The sequence below is a fragment of the Adiantum capillus-veneris genome, chromosome 1, assembly GCF_014529385.1.
Source record: "Adiantum capillus-veneris isolate H3 chromosome 1, ASM1452938v2, whole genome shotgun sequence".
NCBI classification, from domain to species: Eukaryota; Viridiplantae; Streptophyta; class Polypodiopsida; order Polypodiales; family Pteridaceae; genus Adiantum; species Adiantum capillus-veneris.
In genome coordinates, this window is record NC_140931.1 from 178,728,589 (window position 1) to 178,752,250 (window position 23,662).

At 40.2% G+C, this 23,662-nt stretch overlaps 1 protein-coding gene across 17 annotated transcripts in view; it reads right to left on the reverse strand.

Annotated features, from left to right (window-relative positions):
- LOC147466079 (uncharacterized) overlaps positions 1–13,490 on the reverse strand; it is a 32,761-nt gene extending 19,271 nt beyond the window's left edge. For 2 of the 17 annotated variants that reach the window (XM_086523719.1, XM_086523731.1), the window contains exons 1-13: positions 13,214–13,484; positions 12,371–12,407; positions 12,196–12,275; positions 11,755–12,092; positions 11,570–11,659; positions 11,121–11,458; positions 10,946–11,015; positions 10,701–10,824; positions 10,486–10,619; positions 10,021–10,161; positions 9,835–9,949; positions 9,641–9,771; positions 6,652–7,089 (exon numbers count right to left, since the gene is read on the reverse strand). In XM_086523719.1, coding sequence (XP_086379845.1) covers positions 11,218–11,458; positions 11,570–11,577 — 249 coding nt within the window. In that variant the 5' untranslated portion in view covers positions 11,578–11,659; positions 11,755–12,092; positions 12,196–12,275; positions 12,371–12,407; positions 13,214–13,484 and the 3' untranslated portion in view covers positions 6,652–7,089; positions 9,641–9,771; positions 9,835–9,949; ... (3 more) ...; positions 10,946–11,015; positions 11,121–11,217. Of the gene's footprint in view, positions 1–6,651; positions 7,090–9,640; positions 9,772–9,834; positions 9,950–10,020; positions 10,162–10,485; positions 10,628–10,700; positions 10,825–10,945; positions 11,016–11,120; positions 11,459–11,569; positions 11,660–11,754; positions 12,116–12,195; positions 12,276–12,370; positions 12,408–12,955; positions 13,080–13,213 lie in introns of those variants that run through there. The other 15 variants (XM_086523725.1, XM_086523747.1, XM_086523728.1 and 12 more) reach the window with 15 other exon arrangements.
- Positions 13,491–23,662: the final 10,172 nt, after the last annotated feature.

A 23,662-nucleotide genomic window follows, 5' to 3' on the forward strand; every position in this document is an offset into this window, starting at 1 on the left:
ACGTGAATGAAATGATGATTCTTGGAATCTCATGGATGTGGACGTACAAAGCAATATTAGATTGGAATACCAATCACTCAAGCTATTACCTAAAGGCGAACAACTCATTGTTCCAATTGCACCAAGCAAAGAAGAATGGAAAAGAGATTACCAGCAAAACAAACCACGAAGAAATCGATCTTCTCTATCCTATAAACAAGCAAATGCTACAAGTAGCATGCAAGGAGTCAGCATATCTGGGTACCAAAAGCACAACTCAAGGACAAGGCATTTCAAATTTGGGTGGCCAAAACATCATCTACTGTACCAAAGAAGGTTCGAAGGTTCAAAACACAAAGAAGAGCATCTTCAAGCAAGGAACCTAACACAAGATGGATTTGGAAGAAAAAAGAGCACTTATCTTCTATGCACATTGTAAAGCCGATGAAGCAATGGAGAGTTAAGTCTCAAAGCACTGAAGCACAACAATTTATCAAAGAAAAACCAAGATGCGAATGGCGAGTTAAATCTCAACCACCGTCATCATTGATACCGATAGCTAAGGAAATCAGTGTGCCAAAGCATCCTGACGGTACAATAAAGCAAAAAGAGCACACAAGCTACAAGATTTGCTCTTTGGGAAACAGCAAAAGAAAACCTCGACCTCAGAGACCCTTGAGTTAATTACTAAAGACCCAACTCTTGCACAGCATAATGATTTGAATTGCATTGATCTTCCAAGCATGGTAGAGCCAACTAAGGCTATGCATAGACACAATTGTTCGACCCATGCACACAGTTGTTCCGAAGTACACCATCTAGGAGGGATAGAAGGGAACTAAGTATTTAAGGGCAATGTTTGAAGGAGAGGGGGGGGCAAAAGTTGGACATTAACGTGTGATTTTTTTGCAAAATTACCTAATAATACCCTTACAAAATCATCGATAGGGAAAATATAACTGATGAGATCTTCCCGTTGAGTGTAAATAGTGTATATACTATCAAAAAATGGCCTTTTTTTGTTATTTTCTTTATACTGGGACTTAAAAAGAAAGAAATCCACCAAAAAATAATAAGGCAGTGTTTTCCAATGGATTTTCTTAATTATTGATTTTTTGCTTTGCTTTTTTAGCACGTCTTATTATTTTCTTTGATTTTTTCAATAAACTGATCAAAAATTAATAATAAATAGCAAATAAGCTCAGTGAAGAAACTGAAGATATGTTGAAGATCAAAAGGACAAGAATAGGCACAAAAAATTTCAATCAAATTGACAGATGAAAGGGAAGCCTAAACTACGCCGCTGAGACCTACTTTCACAAATTCTGCAGACTGCGCTAACAAAATCTGATTGAAGAAATTTTTGAGTCTAACATAGATTTAACAGCCTAGTAGGACTAACAGGGGAATTTGGGAAAAAATAGTTTGGAAAGTCCGAGTATAGATATCCAAGGTAGCCCAAAATTACCTCATTTTCACTAGTCACTCTTGGAGGATAGAGCTTTTTGCCTTCTTCGTGCGCGATTTTCGGAGTCTACAGTCGTTCATTTACAGCACCGTCTCACACGAGACATGAGGGATAAGTTCTAAGCTTATCAATGAACAATTCTATATGGCCGGGTAGCAAGTTTAGGCTCAGGAAAAAACCCTAGAAACCTTGTGCACAAAGTCCTACGACACAAAATTGACCATAGCGACCTATTAGCTCAACCGAATTGAATGAGACTTGAACTTTAGCATGCCCCTATATCATAGAACACTTTCATATCACCAAATGACCATTTGGTTGGGATCGAGGGGGTCCCAAGTAAATAATCTAAGTTTTTGCCATATGCCAGAATTTAATTCTGACTCCACAGGCAGCTTATAGACTGGGTCTATACACAATGTACGTAGATGGTTTCATGGAAACAGTCAAGGTAAGCTCTCAAATAGCAAAAAAATAGCTTAAGGGATACAAAGCGTCAAATTTGACATATGAAGTCAAACTGACTCCAAAGGGGCAAAAACTATATGGGTAGCATCAGGACTATGTAGTGGACAAGTCCATAGCTTCAAAAGTGACTAACCAACTCCACATGCCATCTAGTCACAAAAATCAACGATTTCAGAGTCAACATGAGCACGAAGTGATGCCTACACGACCAAACTTTACCAAATTCATTTTAGGACTTGTTTAGATGTATTTAGGTCATCAAATTGTCAATTCTTGCAAAAAAAGTGATTGTTGTTTATCACGATTATTTACTTTTATGCTTGTTTGGCTTGAAATCATATCTCTTCGCTTCAGCTATCACTTGTACACATCTATTACATGCCACATGTCAAGTATGAGTCAAGAAAAACTTTGAAATTGTCAAAAAACCCAACAAAGTCTTTTCAATCCAATTTTTGAGTTATCTGTTACATTTTTTGATCCAAATCACCCCATATCTCACACACATATTCTACATCATGCCTAGAGCCAAGTTGCGACAAAAAAGTACAATTTGATGAAAAAATTAATAATCGTTGTTATTTACTTTTTTGCCAAAAAAGGTGCAATTTGCAATTTTGACCTTACGAGACCAAAGAACATGATGTCCAAAGACCACTAATCAAATTTGAGCAAGTTTGGATCTCAAAAACTCAAAATCTCTTTATATCTACTGTTTCAGAGTCTCAAAGTTTAAATCTGGCTCCATTTCCACCCAGTGCACTCAAATGAGCCCACACATCACTCAGAGTACGTAAATGCCATATGTTTCAAGCCTATGATGTCAAAAATGCAAAAAGTTGGAAAAAATCCCCAGTTGTGAATAATCGCAATTATTTACTTTTGTTGCATTTTTTGCCTGAACTATATGATTTTGATCTCTATATGTTTCTATGCATCTATGCATGCTCCAAAATTGATTTGGAGCAAAATGGACATCATTGTCCGCAATTTAGAATTAGGGCATTTCCGAGCAGAATTTATAAAATTCTCTAACTTTGACACTGTATTCACTTAACAGGAGCAATGCAAGCGGCCAAAAGGCAAAGAAGAGGGTGTCCCAGAAAGAAAAGCTGCACGAGTTGCCGCCATACCAATTAGATCCAAGCTCAGTGAAGACAGCAAAGGTAACTTACTTGTCTAAAGAACAGCTCAAAGAAAACGACAACGATTTTCACTGGCAAATTCAAGAGCGAAGAAGAACACTAGGTCAAATTGCAAATGCTACCAAAGGAGGTATATGATGTAGCAGCAAATCCAGACACCAAGAGCCAATAGAAGGCTAGGCCTAAGAGATTTCTACGACTAGGAACCATGCGGCGTTGATTTTCAGAAGGCATATGAATTACTATCCTTAATCAAGGAAGATGGATCAACCCAAATCATTGATCAACAAGAGAAAAAAGTTGAAGTGGCAATCACTAAAGAAATAGTGGCCGAGGCACTGAAGCTGCCAACAAAGGGTATATCTATGCGGGCAAGAGATAGAAAAACAACAGGTACTTCCACCAAAGATACTGCTGCTGCCATGTTTTTTGATCTCATCCAAAGGCAAGTGGAGGAACCAACTCGCGTATACCATCAACATTTCCACTTCCTCTCAAAGAGACCGCCATGGTACACAACTCCAAACCATGCAGTTGCGACTACTTTCACTCAAGTATTGAAGTCGAGAACCAGGCAAGAAATAGATCATGCCTAGTATGTGCTTACAACACTGAAGGGCACAAGGAAAGAGGGAAAGATCACCTATTTGGGTGCTTTAGAAGTGCTAAAAATAATAGCATATCATGCTATTGGAATGGCCGACAATTTGCCGCTAGCCCTAGATCAGAACACTTGGATTGTGTCATCTCAACCTTCTCCAAGGACCACTCGATCAACAAAGAGAGTGTACAAGTCAGATGAGAAATATGTCGAAAGTTCCCATGAAGCCCAAGTAGTGAAAGCTCTGACAATGAAGAAAGAAAGGCAAGGATTGAAGCAATGAAAAACAAAGTAGTAACAGCTCACCAAGAGAAACTGCAGCAAAAGAAGGCCAGATTTGAAAGAGAAAAGCAACATACAAAAGGAGCTGCCAAGCTGCAAGTGAGAACCCGAAAGATGGAGTCCAAGAGATATAAAGGGACCAAGAACCAAAAACCCTGCAAGGAAAGAACCAGAGCCAATGAACTATTAACCACTACTATGTATGTACAAAAGATCCAAGTGCAGCACTCGATGTCTGTAATTCCTCATTGCACTACTCCAAGCAGTGGATCAATGATCAAGCAGCATTTCTAAGAAAGATAAGAGAAAACCCTGATGTAGCCTCAATCAAGGGAACAGATGAAGTCTACAAGACTTTGAAAAAGAGGAACAAGGACCTTGAGCTTGAGCTGAAGCTAGAACAAATGCAAAGATGAGACCTTGCATTGATGCGGGTCCAAAGAAAAGAGCAATTGCTCAAAGAAATAGAAGAATTGAAGAGAGTCAATCAGCTACTAAGAGAGGGACAAACAGAGACTCCGGATGAAGCAGGAACCTCTGAACAACCAACCATCAAAATACCCTCAGTCTCTTTTGCTGATATAGAAACACAGCTGTCAGAAGGGCTTGCACGAGAATTGGATTTTCAAGTACCAATCACGGACAGTCTAACCACAAACCTATCGTATTTGAACTGCATAAAAAATAGCATCCATTCAAAGTTGGATGGCTTCATTTAGATAGTTCATTGCTTAAACTTGCTTTAGTTAATGCAAAAGTTGAAGCAGTCTTGAGAATGCTTCCACTCTGCATAACAATGCATTCATTGAATGAGATGTAGCCATAAAGCACACTCAAAAGGCTTTAACTCATTACAAAAGAAAATCTAAGGTAATTAGATCTTACAAAAGAGTGATGATTAACAAGAAAATCTTATTGCTTGAGGAAAACTCCTTAGTAGACCAGTCTTCCCTAGAGCTTAGCAATTTGAAGGAGCAGCTTAGGAAGGAAGAGCTTCTTGAGGCCTAGGGTGCCCTTGCTTGGACCAGGCAATTTTGGGTAGGCAAAATAGACAACCTCAACAAGTATATGTTTGTTTTGTTGAAGACAAAAAAATGTAGGGATTTAATCCCCTTTTTTATCATTAAAGATGGTAGTCATGCCACTTCCCATAAGGAGAATGTTGAAATTACCAAGGATTATTTTTCCAATTTTTTCTCTTCTCTTCCCTTGAGAAACATCAACATCACCAGTGCTAGAGCTAAGATTTCTCAAGTCAAGAAAAGATCAGTGCCAAATAATGTGGCTAAATTGTTGGAGTTACCCATCTCAGAAGCGGAGTTAAGAGAAACCATTGGAAATTTAAAACCTAGAAAATCTCTTGGCATTGAAGGTGTACTTAATGAATTTTATTTTTTATATCAAGATTTTACGGTTCCTTGTTTAATCCTGCTATCAAGAAGCCTTGGCTAAATTGATACATAAGAAAGGCTCGGGGGATGACCTTGCTAACTAGGGACCATTCACTTGCTTGACTTCTGTGTATAAGTTATTTTCTTTGTCCTTAGTTAGAAGACTCAACCATGTTATGGGTCAGTCTATTTTGAAAGATCAAAAGGCCTTTCTTAAGGGGAGGTTTATCCTTGATGCAATAATTTCACTATGAGAAGGCATGGATTATGCATAGGAGACTGAGCAAGAGTACATATTCTTCAAAATTGATTTTGACAAGGCTTATGACAAGATAGAATGGGAATTTATATTACAAAGTCCAAATGACATGGAAGTGGGAAAATTGTTGATAAAATTTGTACATACTTTATTTGGTAATGCATCATCCAAAATCTCTGTAAATGGTACTCTTACTGAATCTATCCCCCTGCACAAATCCATCATACAAGGCTGCCCTCTTTTCCCTTTAATGTATGCAATTTCTTTTGATGATTTAGGATGGCTAGTTAAAGATTCTATTCTTCACGAGAAAATAAAATCCATTGATATCACTTGATTCTATGAATTAGTTATGTTTGCAATAGTTTGTAGATGACACAAATGCATTAGTTAAGAATGATGTGCAATTTGTAGGGACTTTTTGGTCTTTTCTTAACACATATTGTTGACTAGTGGTTTTGATATCAACCATGCTAAGACAAGTTATAGAATCTCAGGAGGTCCCTGTCCTCAAATCATTATCCAATCTAGATGCAAAGCTATTGAGGATGGACATGTTATCAGATTGTTGGGTATTCCAATGGGTTTTAATGTTTTGTTCAATTACAGATGGAATTGGGTCTTGGAAAGATTCCAAAAAAATTCTCTTCTCTTGGAAGAACCATCAGCCCAACATTTTTGCAAGAGCTTTTGTGTTAAATCACTACTTATTATCTTCTTTGGTGATTTTCTTTTGTTGGTCTCCTTCATAGTACCAATTGAAAAAAGTATGTGACTCTGACATGAAGATTTCTCTAGGGAGGATCAGAAGAGATTAACAAACTTCCTAAAGTCTCTTGGGAAACTTGTTGTAGACCCAAGAAGCTAGGAGCCCGGGGGATTCACTATGGATTTCCGTATGGTATCACGTGAGTGTACAAGAGGGGGGCTTTTTAGAGGTCAGACATAAGCGTATACAATAGGGGTAGCCCCCCATTATTTCATGCTCGTAATGTATGCATAAGGGAGGGGGGGACCTACCTGGGGGGGGGGATATTAAGTGCTTATGCCATAAAACACATGCCTAACAAGCCAATTAAAAAATCTTTCACATGAGGGTGTTGTTCTTGGTATTTCAAAGAGTTAATTTACTCCACTAGCAAACTAACATAGCTATACCAATGAGAAAATATGGTACCTCCCTGTCCTCTCTCTTAGCTAATATCTTTAAGACTTGTTCAACAAGCTTCTAGATTTGTTGGGGTCGATGCTACCATAAACTTGACTATTCTTCATCTATGTAGCCACTATGCATCAATATCTTGGACATTCAAACCCTCATTAGCCTCTTCAACATCATCATCATCAATACCACCATCTGCATAGCCTTTGCTCCACATCTACACCCTCATTTTAATTGTTGTTGTCTTCTTGCACATCATCCAAGTCACTCTTCTCTTCTTCTTCTTCGTATGCAAACTCCATAGCAACACCAATGGCATGATCAAGAGCTTCTCCTGCACCCACGATACCAGTTTTACAACCATCATTGTAATCAACTCCTATTTGATACACACACTCGTTCGTGCTTTCTGTGACAAAGGCTCAAAAAGCTCGGCACACATTTTCCAGGTGCCGCCCAAGCTCCACTAGGTCAGCTGCATCCATTGCCTTGATGTAATATGGGCTAACATTACAAAATGATAGAGCTTTATCTTAGGCCCGTGCCACACACGAGCGATCGAACATGTCAGAAAGTACAATATTGGGCAACGTATGTGTCAATCACAAATCAAAAAAATTAAGAATGTGTCTTAAAATAGGATGTGCAAGCTTACAACTTCACTTAGAAACTCGAATTGATGTAAAGAAGGAATGTCTAGAATGGAAAAGCTTCATGTATGTATCTTGCGATCATAATTTGTACTACTGTGGAGGTCATGAGTGAAGGCATATCTCCGATGGACCCCCCAATCTCTCTCTCTCTCTCTCTCTCTCTCTCTCTCTCTCTCTCGCGTGTGCCTTGTCTCATTGTGTGTCAAGTTGCAGAGCAAGCACATTGGCTCTCATAGGAGAATTAGACTCGTGCCACTTGCATGTCGGGGGTTGGGCGGGGCTCGAATCCCTGCCACTTTGTCTATAGTGTAGAGAGAGATAACATTTACTTAGCTTTTCTACATTGGGAAGCTTTCTCCACCGTTGTTGACCATGGTGCAACGTAACATTTAAGGTTTGAAACGTGCTACGAGATATAGTTAGTAATTTAACAAGAATCAAAGAAGCATTATTTTGGTTTATTTTTTCTGGCAAAGGAGTACCTTGGTGTAATATGAGTGCCTTGTGTTATGTACTTTGTACTCAATTCATTTTTTAGCTAAAGTTGCTACGTGTTGGTTGTTTGTGTATGAAGACGAGTTCTTCCAAGGATGCTCTTTTTTTGGCCTGCCCAAAGGACTGAGGCCATAGTGATGTATTCCCTTTTTCCTAATGAAAAAGGAGAGGTTTTTATAAATTGTGCATTTTTTTCAATTGGTTGGAATAGACAGAGGATACCCTACTATCACTCACTTTGCTTGTAAAGGCCATGATGGAAACTTAATCATGAATAGAATATTGATATTTACACCACAATTCAAATGCATGCTTCTAAATCTAAGAGCCAAGTCGCGCCCGTGTCAGTGGGAGGAATGGGGGGAATGGGATGCATAGAGTCGCACCCTACTTACAATCAATGTAGAAAAGACCAGCACACCAAAGGCCAATACACATGCTTTGATTTCATTGGCTCCCCTAACCCTACATTGAAGGAGAAAGCAACTCTCCCATAACCCTCGCTTAAGCGTCTATCATCTAAGTTCCACCTTCCATGTACCCGTACACTAAGAACCTCTCTTTGCCCACCTTGCAATAGCCTAACAAGGGCATCAAGTTTCTATGATAAATCTTGCCCATACTCTCCATCTTTGTTGTGAACTCTATGTCTCTTTGATAGCTTAATTGCGGCAGCTTCTTGATGGGAACTATAGACCCATCTTTTAAATCAACTTTGTATACGTGCCAAAGACCCTATGCCAATGAGGCTCTCCTGTCTAAAACCATTTTTTGCTTCTATAAGCTGTGGAAAAGCAAGCTTTCCAAGAGGCCTCTCAAAAGTAGCCACATTGATGTTGAGGGTCTCCCTCTCCCCCCCCTCTCCCCTCCTATATTCTAGTTGCTATGTCCATGGCAGGATGCTAGATGAAGATTGTTGAGCACATATCAAAATCTACATGTCCCTCCTTAGCCATCAACATGAAGATTGATGAGCACATCATCAATATCTAGTTGACCCTTCTTAGCCCTCTACATGAGGCCTCACACTTTCCACATACACGAGTGCAAGAGCCCGCCTAGACTCGAGATCTCAACATCCAGTTTTCTAATGTTCTCTATAAAATACCTCTATGGCTCATCTACACTCAAAAATCAAGAAGCCCTACATTGAGTTGCTTAAACAAAACTAATTGCATACCACCGAACTTTGATCCTACCATCATGATGCTCAAAATCAGCAGAGCGCATAAACAACAAAAAGAATGCAGTAGGTTGCAGAAATTAAATGTTATAAGCTCTAAAAAAATATGCTATGTTAAATCCACATACATTAGCTAGTAACCTTTTCCATGGGAATTATGTGCCATACAAGCCTCTCTCATATTTCCCCTTGAGTTCTTCAACTAGAAAAATTGTTCTAGAAATGAGAAGTCAAGCATATAGGGTGGGGGATTTTGTCTCCCTAGGACCTTACCAATATTTTGGGTGAGCTCCCTAGGACCACAACAATGCGAAGCAGTCACTTCACTTAAGCAAGCCTCTTAGCCTACAGGGCTTGCACTAATTGCAGACGACTATATACACTTCAAACTAAAATGGGCATGCTTCACTATAGGCACAAGTCCAGGCTCTGTAAATTGACTCGTGATGCAAAATTTAGAATGAGCTCTTTTCGTGTATCCACCTGGTTAGTCAAAATATTCCATTAATGCTTGCTATGCTTCTTCAAACCAACTTTTATGATTCTACTCATACCTTGTCTCCCATGAGTGATGTAAATATTAAAGTGGCTTCTGCAACATCTTCTCTGGTCAACTGCTTAAGTAGCCTTCTAGCTGGGTCCATTGTAGTCTCCCATAGCTGCAAACGCATCATCTCTCCTAAGCCTGCAAAAAGATGATAATGAGAAATGAGGTGTGACACACAAATGACAACAGGGCTATGGAAACCTTCTTCAGCTTTAAATCTTTGGATATTGTAAGATGCATTAGGAGGAAAGCCTTTCTTGAGTCTTTCTAAATCATTTTTGTTGTAGCAATAATGAATATGCCGACCTCTTTCGACCTGTTGAGTAATGGACAAGTAGGTCACACAATGTGGAAAGTTGGTGGCAGCCATATTAACCAGTTTCATACCTTATATAGGGTGGGAAACCAACATATATGCAGCCCTCCTCAAACAATGCTTTCTGAAAGTGAAATAAACCATAGAATTCCTTACTCTGCTCACGCTCACACACCACAACCAACAGTGAAGGTACCAGCTAGTACAAATACCTGATATCAAAAAAAGAAAGTTAATAATAACATTCAGATGTGAGCAGCATCTACATATGCATCTAACAAAATAATTATTTTGTGGTAACGTAGTGCCTCCTTCCTAAAATCTTCACCCTGTACATCCACAACACTGCATCATTCAGAAAGTTGAGGAGAGTAAAATGACCATTTTTGAGCTTCAACCATCTTACTAACTTTCATTTTAAGCCCTAGGCTTGTTATCAAACTCTATATTTCTGTGTTCTTGTAAAGAGAGGCTTCATCCTTGCACTCTATATAATGCTTGAGCAAGTTCAGCAGTTGACTGAATAGAGCGCCCACCTACCCCAGAGGGAATTTCTCCTCCAAACATAGGACTTTGAGGCACCTCCACAGGTCGTCTCCAGCTCTCTTGCTTGTCCACGTCTGGTCTATCTGACTCCCCTTTCTCCTAATGATGCCAATGCTCAGATCCTCTGCATTCATCCTTATTCTCAAAATTAGCAAGTTCTCTTCTGCCTTGACTGTCTAACCGCTCCAATCGACCACTGTCTTGCCTCTCATTATGCTCTCATGTTGTCTGCTCGCCTACTTCTCTCATCCAGCTTCTCTTGCTTCTCAGTACCATAGCCTAGACTTCCACTGCTCGTACGATTTCCCTCAATAGGTGTGCGTACACTGCTGCTTACATACAAGATAAAAGATTGATGGTGAACACCTTTGTAATATCTAAGGATGTATGAGATGAAAGCCATGCTGAATCTGACATTTGAGGAAGTTGAAGAGCAAGACCATTGCATACCTTAAAGGTGAAGGTGCAGAACTATGAGCCAGGTCTGCTCCCACAATCACAGACTCGTCAACTCCGCGCTCTTTCAAAATTTAAGGTTTGGATTCACCCATACTCATCTTAGTACACATAGCAAAAAACTAATGATGAAAATTTTGACCTTCTAAACTGGAATGACAACACATACCAATTCTCTCAGTCGAGCTCCACCAAAAACAGACATCCTAGTTACAAAATAAATGTGAGTTTGCTTCATTAATCTCCACGTTTGGTCTATCTGATTCTCATTTCTCCTGATGATGCCAATGCTCAGATCCTCTGCATTCATCCTTCTTCTCAAAATCAGCAAGTTCTCTTCTGCCTCGTCTGTCTAACCGCTCCAATCGACCACTATCTTGCCTCCCCATTCTGGTCTCATGCTGGTCTACTTGCCTACTTCTCTCATTCAGCTTCTCTTGCTTCTCAGTACCATAGCCTACACTTCCACTGCTCGTACGATTTCCCTCAATAGGTGTGCGTACATTGCTGCTTACATACAAGATAAAAGACTGATGGTGAACACCTTTATAATATCTCAGGATGTATGAGATGAAAGCCATGCTGAATCTGACATTTGAGGAAGTTGAAGAGAAAGACCATTGCATATGTTATAGGTGAAGGTGTAGAACTATGAGCCAGGTCTGTTCCCACAATCACAGACTCGTCAACTCCGCGCTCTTTCAAAACCTAAAGTTTGGATTCACCCATACTCATCTTAGTACACACAACAAAAAACTAATGATGAAAATTTTGACCTTCTAAACTGGAATGAAAACACATACCAATTCTCTCGGTCGAGCTCCACCAAAAACAGACATCCTGGTTACAAAACAAATGTGACTTTGCTTCATTAATCTCCACGTTTGGTCTATCTGACTCTCGTTTCTCCCAATGATGCCGATGCTCAGATCCTTTGCGTTCATCCTTCTTCTTAAAATCAGCAAGTTCTCTTCTGCCTCGACTGTCTAGCCGCTCCAATTGACTACTAGCTTGCCTCCCCATTCTGGTCTCATGCTGGTATGCTCACCTACTTCTCTCATCCATCTTCTCTTGCTTCTTAGTACCATAGCCTAGACTTCCACTGCTTGTACGATTTCCCTCAATAGGTGTGCGTACACTGCTACTTACATACAAGATAAAAGACTGATGGTGGAGGATGTATGAGATGAAAGTCATGCTGAATCTGACATTTGAGGAAGTTGAAGAGCAAGACCATTGCATACCTTATAGGTGAAGGTGCAGAACTATGAGCCAGGTCTGTCCCCACAATCACAGACTCGTCAACTCCGCGCTCTTTCAAAACCTAAAGTTTGAATTCACCCATACTCATCTTAGTACACACAGCAAAAAACTAATGATAAAAATTTTGACCTTCTAAACTGGAATGACAACACATACCAATTCTCTCGGTTGAGCTCCACCAAAAACAGACATCCTGGTTACAAAACAAATGTGAGTTTGCTTCGTTAATCTCCTTCGTGAAATTCAACAATTTCCTCCATATGATTCAAAAAACCAACAAGCCAAAGAATGCCCACTACAATCTATGTAATTTAAGGATGTCAAGGATACAAATTACATCAATAAAGAAAAGCCCAAATTCGGTAGTGACAAAAAGCACTCAAACTTGTTCTCATGAGACAATACATGTTCTTCTGATTTTTCCAAACCTGGTCCTTTGAATGCTGTTTTCCTAGATAGTGCATAGGGCCAGTGGCAAACTCATCAATCCATTAATGTGTGTCACTAACTGTACAGACTACTCTACATCATTAATGCTTGGGAGTGAGTGTATAACAAAATATGAACTCATGGTGCCTTGGACAAATCTACCCGCCTCCCCAAGACACGCACACAAGAGCATCCATTTGTATAAACAGTACATTTGTAGTGGGGTAGCTGCCTCTAGCATAACCAGCCATGACCACCGCCATCATAAAGCACAGAAAAATGAATGAACAAAAGTAAAGTAGGATGCTATACCTTTCCTTTACAGACCTACTGCCTGCAGGCACATTTTCCCTCGTAATGGGAGAATGGTTTGAACAATGAAAACAGTAATATTCATATCCTCTCTCTCTCTCTCTCTTTGTCTCTGTGTGTGTGTGTGTGTGTGTGTGGGGGGGGGGAGGGGGAGGGGGAGGGGGGGGGGGGGGGGGGGGGGGGGGGGGGGGGGGGGGGGGGGGGGGGGGGGGGGTACCAGGTGGTTGAATAGTTTCTCATAAAGCTAGCATTACTCACCACTCACTCAACTTCGCTATTGTCACTCTGTAATTGGCAGCACACAGTGGAGTTGGCGGGCATCCCTTGGCTGTCTCATTTCGTCTGCCTAGCGCGCCCGTAGACTCCCTGAGTCCCTTGGTGAATCCTCCACCTCATCACAGACCAGTCTAGAGATACCGGACAAAGGACGACAAAGAGGGAAGGGGAAGAGAGAGAGAGAGAGAGAGAGAGAGAGAGAGAGAGCTCGGAAGGAGGAGAGAATTAACTCTCTGCTCTCCTCACGAGTTGCCATTATCATACACTCAACACTTGGCGGTGCTTTTGACCTTTATCTCTGTGCACTGTAGATATACTTACAGTCGGGTCACACCCTGGGAGAGTGGGAGCAGGAGGAACTGTTACCATTTTCAGAAATTTCAATTTTTTTTGTAGGAAATCCGAACGCTGCCAGTAATCCTACTATTACTTTGGATGAAGACAGAGCAACACCAGAAGCAAATTACGTGTGGGCAACTTAAAAACTATGCTTTCTATATCAAGAGTGGCTGCCCCATATAATGCACAAACAGGGAGATATAGTCCATCAATGTGTTGCTTGATAAAAATATTGAGGCTAGAGTGTCTGACTTGGGCATGACAAGGCTAATAAGTGCACTAAACATTGACCTGAATGTGAGCACATTGGCAAGGGCCTAAGTGTGAGCACATTGTCAAGGGAACCTGGTTATGTGTCTCCAGAGTATTATCAAAGTTTTAGGGGCGATTGCAAAGGGGATATCTCTCATTTGGGGTGATCTTGCTACAACTTCTCATTGGGAAGAAGCTACCTATAGACAAGGAAATTTTTTTGAAGACAGAAATCTGGTGGGCTAGGTAAGGTAGCTTAGAAATGATATGCTTATGATTGAGCCACTAGATCCATGGCTTTTGCAAGAAGATCATGGGAGCAGTTAATGTGAATTCCTACAGTACTTGTGGATTGCATGTGATTGTGTTCAAGACATTCCATCCAAGTGACCCACACATGCGATGGGAAGTAGCTAGCTTAGATTGATGTGCCTTTTCATTGGCAGGCCTCGTGATTTAATGACTTAAAGTTGCATTGCTCATTTATTTCAAGGAATGTGGAATATATCTAAAGGCTTGTAATCAATAAATTGACTTTCTTGTTCATCCATGTATGCAAGGAAAGTTTATATTTCATTGATTAGCTTCATTTCTACTATTTTGGAAAGTAGTCGGACCAAGAGAAACCATTTAGGAATAGCAGTTGTTGCATATAAAATTACATATTTTTTCCCAACTTAAATAATTGTTTGCTTCAAGATCCTAGGATAGAGACAAAATGGGAGTTTATTTAGCCAATTTAAAGGCAATCAACACGATGACTCTGAAGGTAGATTATTTCAATGTGAGGTTACTCGCTCCTTTCCTTGCTCCTCGTTAAAAGAAATCATTTGGTGGAAGATTTTTGCAATCCTCTCCCCCCTCGACTAGCTCCCATGGTTCGTGATGTGTGCCTATATCTCCTTGTGCCCCCCCCCCCCTCCCCTTACGCGACCAACATCCCTAAGCAGGACAATTTTCTAAAGCATCCCTTGCATTTTGAATTCTTTTACCCATATCAACATCTTGCATAGAACGGCCAAAGGCCTTCAAGGTGAAGGTAGGGCCCTATTCATGGAGATAGATGTGAAAAATAGAATCTCTTGGAATTCTTCTTCTTTAGATCTCACTTATATGAGTGGGTACCCCCTACTCATTGCGTCTCTTAGAAAAGTAAATAAGAGAATATTTTTGCACTTTTTTTTGCAAGTAATGTTTTTTCGAGTAAGATTTCATGGAAAATCGAGTAGCCTCACTATGAATAGAGCCCGAACTTGTGTACCTTTCATTGAGTTTGCAAACAATACATTCGCAATGAAAATTCGAATGGTATTTTTCATTTTGTTTTGTCGGGCAATAAGTGCTCGAAATGTATAGCAACTCACAATACTTCATCTATGAGGTAAGGTATTTTGTAAGAAATAGAAAGATTAGGGCTACAACATTGATGAAATTTATATATTTTTAGTTATCTTTTTATGTTTAACTATGTAACATGGAAAGTCAAAAGAGAGTAAATCCCACTTGAGAAAACGTTGCAAGATAGCTCTTCTAATAGTTTCCCTCTTTTTGACAATTAGGGAAAGTTCTTTCCCTTCACTTTTTCCACTTCACATTTTTTATCCCACATGGAAGAGGATTATCCCTAAAGGGAAATTGGTATTCCCAAGAGAGAATTTGACATTCCCTTCAAAATCCACTCCAAGGATTTTAAGCACCAAGCGGAAAAAAACATGGGAATGTGAGTTCCCTTATGGTAATTTTAAGTGGGAATGTGTGAAAAGTTTCTTGTAACTCCATCTTCTCCTCCGGCCTCCACATAGCTATGGACTGCGAGCCCCATCCGGATTCAACTGCTGCACATCCCAGAAGAGCTCTTCTCCACTCATTTTTTTGGCGAAGAGGAAAAGGTCGCAAAATTGAAAGCCTCTTGTCTACGGAATGAGAGTCTTGTGTACGGAATGAGAGAGACATTTTAATAAGAAAGAGATACATTTAGAGAAAAAAACTATAAGTTAATACCTTTTGTAATGTATTTTGATTTAATAAGTGAAGTTTTCCATGGTTCTTTATGAGCATACCATTATTTGTTATTTAGAGAACAATCTATTTCATATGTGTGCCTTAAATTCCAGGTGGGAAGCCTACTAAGTAGGTGGCTAGTATCATTTGTTTTGAGATTGAGATTTGTATCAGTTTACAAGGGAAATGATGTCCGTCTTTTGACAAATTACATTGAATTGATTTGTTTATTTGAATTTAATATTCATTATATTTGTTGCTTTTCATGGTTTGTTCTCTTAACATCCATTGCAGCTGAAAACACACTACAATCTACACTTCTGTTCATTTGCACTTCAACATGTATTTTTGCAAAAACATGTGCTTCTAAAATTGTTGTGTTACTAGCATACATAAAATAGTAGGTCATTACATTCCATACGAAATTGTTGTGCTTCTAAAATTGTTGTGTTACTAGCATACATAAAATAGCAGGTCATTACATTCCGTACGAAATCCGTATGATGGGGGATGGCTCATTGCGAGAACGTCTGTATCTTGTCCGTATGTAGGGGGGTAGGTTAGAATGTAAGATACTGTACATAGGGGATTTCTTTAATTTCGATGCACGCAGGTGACATCTCCCCATTACTAATAGTGAATCCCCCGGGGCTAGGAGATTTGGGGATTCTCAATGTGCGGCACTTTTCAAACAAGTTGGCTAGCAAATGGATTATGAGGACATCATCCTCTTCTTATTTTTGGATTATTATCATCAACAAAGAAAATTCATTCAGTTTTATCTAAAAAATACAGAGCCTGGTATGGGGTTTCTTTGCAATAACTTTTTATTTCTAACGCTAACATCACCCCTAGAGGGTCTTAGCTTCTCTATAGGTTCTGGAAGGGTTCGAATGACTACAAGAATAGTTGGACTCCTCCCAAAATCTGGGAATTCTCTTTTGAATTCTAGCTACAAGATTCCATCTCGTAATGCTAGTAGTTATCCGGGAGGGCACGCAAATCTTTTAAAGCAAGAATCGAATATTGGAAAGATGTATACAATGAAGGAAAATGGCTTGCTATAGAAGAGATCAGTCAAAAATTCCAAATCTCTCAAGCGTCTGCAGCTTTAGTCTCATATAGGTGTCAGAGTTTTCAGGATGACGAATTTCAAAGATGTGCTAGAGGATTGCCTGTCTCAGTCTCTCAGAACTGTAAAAATATTTATATGTCTAAAGCTACAAATTCTAGAATGATTCTAATCCTTATTAGGAAGCTCAATCTCAAATGGAAGTTATCCTAGAATGCCAAACAATAAGAATACATATTTAAGTGTATCTTGGCTTACCCTCTTGCCATAAAAGATAGTTCTCTCATGTGGTTACTTCTTCATCAAGGAGTTTGGACTGGTATCAAAGCTAAAAGAATTAAGGTTTTAGATGGAATTTGTCCTAGGTGTAAAATGCATAAAGAATCTTTGGTCCACCTATTTGTTCACTATAAATTTAATCAGATGTTCAAGGCTGAGCTTTAGAAAGTCTGCAGTGTAGATGTCTCATTGCTCAACTGGAGATCTCTTTTACTAGGGGAATGTAGCTTCATGGATGTGACTTTATGGACTTGCCTTAGGGGTACTCTTTTATGGCATATATGAATGGAAATGAATAAAGCTTTATTTGGTGTAACATTTAATGGCCTAAAATCTTATGTGTAGCGGAAATTAGCATGAACATAGTGGGCATTTCATTAGAATAGATTCCTAATGAGAATTACAAGAGTGCTTGGGTGGAGAGAGCAACAAAAAGCATAACACCTAGTTAGATAGCATCGACAATACTTTCAAAAGAGAGAGCAATTAAGCTATTGACAACAGTTGAGGACCGGATTTGCATGGAGCCGGTCCCCCCTCCAAAAGGCTTTGTATTATGGTTTCTCCCATCAAGAGAGACATTGTACAATACAATTCTTTGTGTTCCTTCAAGACTAGCTAGTGCAATGAAGATGGAAGCTTCATACACCAAGCAAAACACTTAATCAAACACAACTTGAATTATCCCCGTTCTCAGACCCAAGACCTCACACACCTTCGAAGATGGTGAGAGCTAGCAGGGTATGAGAGTAGATTGAGAGGAAAAAGAAGTATCTTACGAGAAAGAAGTACATCTCCTCACATAATCACTCATATTAGCATAGCTTAGCTTAATAATTAGCTTGGTAGAGAAGATGAGCATGCATTGAAGCTTGGCTCTTGGTTGGATTTGCATCCACATGCCAAGAGAGTGTTGATGTAGGCTTCTATCTCACAAGCTTGGAGTAGGTGATGAGCTCTCCATTAAAGCTTGGGAGGAGATAGAGTATTTTCCCTTCACACATGGTCAAGTGTGAGAGTGTGAGTGTCAATGCCAAGCAAAAATCAGCCCCCTCTCTCTCTTGGGCGAGCCCTAGCTGCTAAGTTAGTCTGGCTTTTGCCTCATTGGACCTCCCCAGGTCAAGCCAATAGGGATTAAGGAGCATAAGTGATAGCCTTCTGACATGTGTCCCCCTTTCCCCTTTTGTGAGAGCTTTAGATAATTAAATAATTAAACTAAACTCTCATTGGACCCCTTTGCCTCCTGGCCAATAGGAATCAGGCAAGCCATGGGGCTCCTGAATGCTCATTGGACCCCTTGGGAGACTGCCCAATAGTCTTCTAGGACACTTAATTCTTATTGGTTTCTTTTATTAAATGTTTTTAAATTAATTAAACTAGATTTACTCTAGCCTAATTCTCATTGGTCCACTTCAAGGGTCTTCCAATAGGAATTGGGCATACCTTGTGGGCATCTGGCCTAGGGAGCTGACATGTGTCCCTCATTCCCTTTGTGTAAAGGGAGCCTGTGTGTGTGTGTGTGGCTTTCTCTCTCATCCCCTAGCTTTGGGGCTCGCCCCCTCCCATGTAGGGATGTAGAAAGACTTTTTGGGCACACACTAAGCATCCAATTTTCCCTAAGGTTGACCTTTGGACACAACCTTTGAATTTTGGAACCTTAGCATTTTGGAAGTCTTAATGGGCTGAACCTTAGGGTCTTTTTAGCCCGTTGTTTCACATGGCTCTTTTGCAGATGGCCCCCCCTTTGGATCCCTATTTTCCCTCCTTTGGATCCCTACTGTGGCCGGTCTGCTAACTTAACCAATATTCTAGCTTTTTCTCCCTTGGCACTTCCCCACATTAAATGATCAGTTTAATATGAGAAAATCATTTAGGAGAATTAGATATTGATTATTATGACATTACCTCTCTCTTGAAATCATAGTCGTCCTCGACTATGGTGTAGAGAAGATAAAGCATATGCATGAGTCCTTTTCTTAGCGGGTAGAGGATCCCTATGTTACCCTACGACATCATTCCATAATGGATGACTAGTCCATTTGGCGCTTGAGAGCCTGAGGCTGCCGCAAGCATGTCTGCACATTAGTCCTATCAGTCTTCCATAGTAGAGTGACAAGCTCTACTTGGTGTTCGGGAGACGTCGTCTCCGCAAACTTGATCTAAGCATGCATACTACTTCATTTTTGTGCACAAATAAAGAAAAAGAGAGTCTTATAAGACAAAAATTTTTGTTCATTTTTAACATTTTGTACATTTGCTTACTCTTGGGAAGCATTGTAAGCATTGACAAGGTTTAGGTTATCCTTTAATTGTATGCCTTGCATCCATCTAGCATCTTCAAAAGGATAATTCTTAAACTTAATAAGATATCGTCGGATAGTCTTACCGCCTCTTAATACCTTGTCTTCATGTCGGAGAATGGACTCGGGCTGCAGCACCTCCTCGTGGTCCTCGATCTCCGGTGGGTCTTCAATAGTTGGTTCTTGAGGTGGCTCTCCTTTGTAAGGCTTTAAGAGGCTCACATGAAAAGCATTGTGTATGAGCCAATGATTGGGCAACTTAAGTTGATAGGCCATCTCATTGATTGGCCTAAGAATCTGGAAGGGACCATAGTACCTTTTTGCTAGTTTAGCATAGTACTTTTGGTGGCCCGTAGGATTCTTGCCCGTCGTGTGCCTTAATCGAGCCTTGGGAAATTTTAACAAGACCCAATCGTTTTCTTTAAAGGCTTGGGCTCTTTTGTGCTTGTCAGCAGCAGCCTTTTGCCTTTGCTGTGAGATAGAGATAGCATCCTTAATCTTTTGGAAAGATTCTTGTAGGTCTCGGCTATACTCATCTGCAGCGAAGATCTTCCCATGTACCTTAAGTAGCAAGGGACTTTTTGATCTTCCCTCAATTACCTCGAAAGGTGCTTTTCCTGTAGAAGTATGTACAGTGTTATTGTAAGCATACTCTACTAAGGGTAAGTACTTCTCCCATTGGGATCTTTGATCTACTTCCGTTACATAGGCTTTTAGTAGATCAAGAATAGTTAGGTTAGCTATTTCACTTTGGCCATCAGTTTGTGGATGATAGGCCGAAGAGAAGTTTAGCCTTGTTCCTAAATTCTCAAAGAGACCCTTCCAGAAATTACTGGTCATTCTAGGATCTCTATCCGACACTATGGACATTGGCAAGCCATGGTACTTGAAAATTTGTGAAATGAAGAGGGTTGCCATTTGATGGGCTTTGATAGTCTTTTTGACAGGTATAAAATGAGCTTGTTTAGTGAACATGTCTACTATCGTCCATATTCCCGTATTCCCATGGATAGACTTAGGCAATCCAAAGATAAAATCCATGGATATGCTCTCCCACGGTGAATTAGGGATTGGCAAGGGTTGAAGCAATCCAAGTTGCTTCCCTCTATCAAATTTTGTCTTTTGACATACCACACATTTGGAAACATACTCATGTATGTTCACTTTCATGGTAGGCCAATAGAAATATGTTTCAATTCCCTTTAGGGTAGACTGAATCCCTCTATGCCCCGCATATGGGGGAGCATGAGATTCATACATTACTTTCTCACGTAGTGAGTTAGTAACGCATAGTCTATTGCCATAGAGAAGATAACCATCTTGTAAAGTAAATGGTTCTTCTTTCTTCCCTAATACAAGGGCTGAAATCACATCTCTAAAATCGGGATCAATAGCATACTCATCTATCATTGAAGATAGATCATTGTGAGTTGCTATGGAAACCGCATTCACTCTCGGGCGTCTTGAGAGTGCATCGGCTACTTGATTATGCTTGCCAGCAATGTGAGCAATATGAAAATGAAATTGCGAAAGAAAATTTGCCCACCTCATTTGTTTGTCGGAGAGCTTGGTCTGCGTCATGAAGTACTTAAGACTTTGGTGATCCGTTCGCAGAATGAAAGGAGTCCCCAATAAATAGTGCTTCCATGAGTCTAAGGCATGTAGAACTGCAAGGAGTTCTTTTTCGTATATGCCTAGAGCTTGCTCAACAGGGTCGAGCCTTCGACTCTCATAGCCTATGGCGTGCCCTTCTTGGAGCAGAACAGCCCCAAGGCAATCACCACAAGCATCACATTGGACCTCAAATGGTTTTGAGAGATCCGGTAGTGTAAGCACAGGTTGAGAGATAAGCTTTTCTTTAAGCTTTTCGAAAGCATTGTTCTCCTTAGCAGACCACGTATACCTAACATTTTTCTTTGTTAGGTCATGTAATGGTCCCGCAATTTGTGAGAACTTTTCTATGAAGCGTCTATAGTATGCACACATACCTATAAAGCTTCTTAGTTCATGAAGAATCCTTGGTTTAGGCCATCCTTTTATTACCTCTAACTTGATGGATCCATTTGGATTCCATCTTGAGAGATAATGTGACCTAAATATTGAATCTCTTGCAAGAAAAATTCACTTTTCTTTCGATTAACATAAAGTTTATTCTCTCTTAAAACTTGAAATATTACCTGGAGGTGTTGCTTGTGTTCCTCCAATGAATTAGAGTAGATGATAATATCATCAAAGAACACTCCAGTGAAGGTTCGATGAGGCCTGAACAGCTTCTCCATCAAGCGGTTAAATGTGGCTGGTGCATTGGTCAAGCCAAAAGGCATGACAATGTATTCGTAAAGACCAAATGTAGTACGAAATGCGGTCTTTACAATGTCTTGATCAACTATCCTTATTTGATGATAGCCACTTTTTAGGTCAATCCTACTGAAGTAGGTCGATCCTTGTAGCTTATCAAATAGGTCTTCTACCCTTGGAACGGGAAACCTATTCTTGATAGTGATCCTATTTAGTGCTCTATAGTCGACACACATACGATATGTGCCGTCTTTCTTTTGCACTAATAGCACAGGTGAGCAAAATGGAGATGAGCTAGGCCTAACCATGCCCTTCTCAACTAACTCATGCACTTGCCGCATAATCTCCTCTTGTTGAGCTTGAGAAACTCTATAAGGAGGTTTGTTAGGCGGTGAACTTCCTGGAAGAAGTTCAATTGCATGGTCGTCATTACCTCGTTTAGGAGGTAGCTCACAAGGGATGTCGTCAATAAAGACATCTTGAAACCCCTTGAGAAAATTGGATAACTCTAATTCCTTTTGCTTGCTTTTATTTTCTTTTGCTAAAGCATTAGGTTCATTTTGAGAATCTTTAACAAAAATCATGTACACGGAAATAGAGCTCTTTATTGACTTGTTGAAAGCTGGTGTATGTACAATGGGGATGGTGTTACCCATCTCCCTAGCATCTATATACATGTCCTTTTCCCTGAACTTAAAGGAGATTCTCCTTTCAGGAAATTTAACATGGGCAGCCAGGCGGTCAAACCATGGTGCCCCTAGGATTACATCCTCATGCTTGAGAGGAGAGATAAAGAAGTCCTCTTTGTCCACATAGCCTTGGACATGAAGCCTCAATTTCCCGATTAAGGGAGTGACTGAAGCTTCTTGCCCCTTGAAGGCACTGTCTGCGGGTAGGATATCTCCCATCTCGTAGGATTGTATGCCTAGCTTGGTGGCTAACTCCATAGATATGAAATTGTGAGTAGAACCAGGGTCAAAGAGAATAAAAGCATCATGTTCTCTTACCTTTCCCCAAGTATGGCATAGAGGAGATCCTTTGTGGTGAGTTTGATGAATCTCCTCCTCTTGGATTTCAACCAAAGAAGCTCTAGGAGGATCTTGGCGGTTGTTCTTTTGGGGACAAGCGCGGTACGCATGCCCTTGTTCGCCGCACTTGAAACACCGGTTATCTTTACGATAACGCTCAAGTTCTTCAGGAGAGAGTTTATTCTTTCCTTTGTAAACTCCCTGTGAACAATGGACTGAGATACAATTTCTGTAAGTATGGAATCAGAATGTCTTCAAGGTAAAAATCGAAGGAATGCCCCTCGAAAGAAGGTGGTGAGACAGTTGTTCCCGGCGGATTTAGTTCTCCCTTTTTAGGAGTATCATCAATTAGTAGTGTATTAGTTGCATCAAAGGGTACACCGATTTGGCTAAACGGTTTGTACAAAAGAGGTAAGTGTGGTTTTTTAGGGTGGTAGTGGCCCTCAACGGTAACGCATTTTCTTTGATTATACAAAAAGGCAAAATCTGACGTGTGAGCGTGGCATACACTGCAAACTATTGCAACTAGTGGCGACAAGTTTTGCCTTTGCATTGAAGACCATATGGCAACTCTGAAGCGCGGAAGAAGAAACTGAATAAATTCCTTGGTTCTTGGACGAACCACGACTCAACAAGTTCCCATCCGAAACGTTTGCAAATCCTCAAAGGGTCCTCTGTCACCGAGAGGCACCCGCATCAGCAGCAATCCATTGACGTCCAAGATAATCAACCTCTGTAAAAGTTGACAAGTACATATAAGTAGTTAGAAGCTGAACATATTTTGCCATACTTGAATAGACATTACCGGAACAACCGTATCTACATGTAGCAAGGGTCCATACTGGGTCTCTGTAGTGTTCAT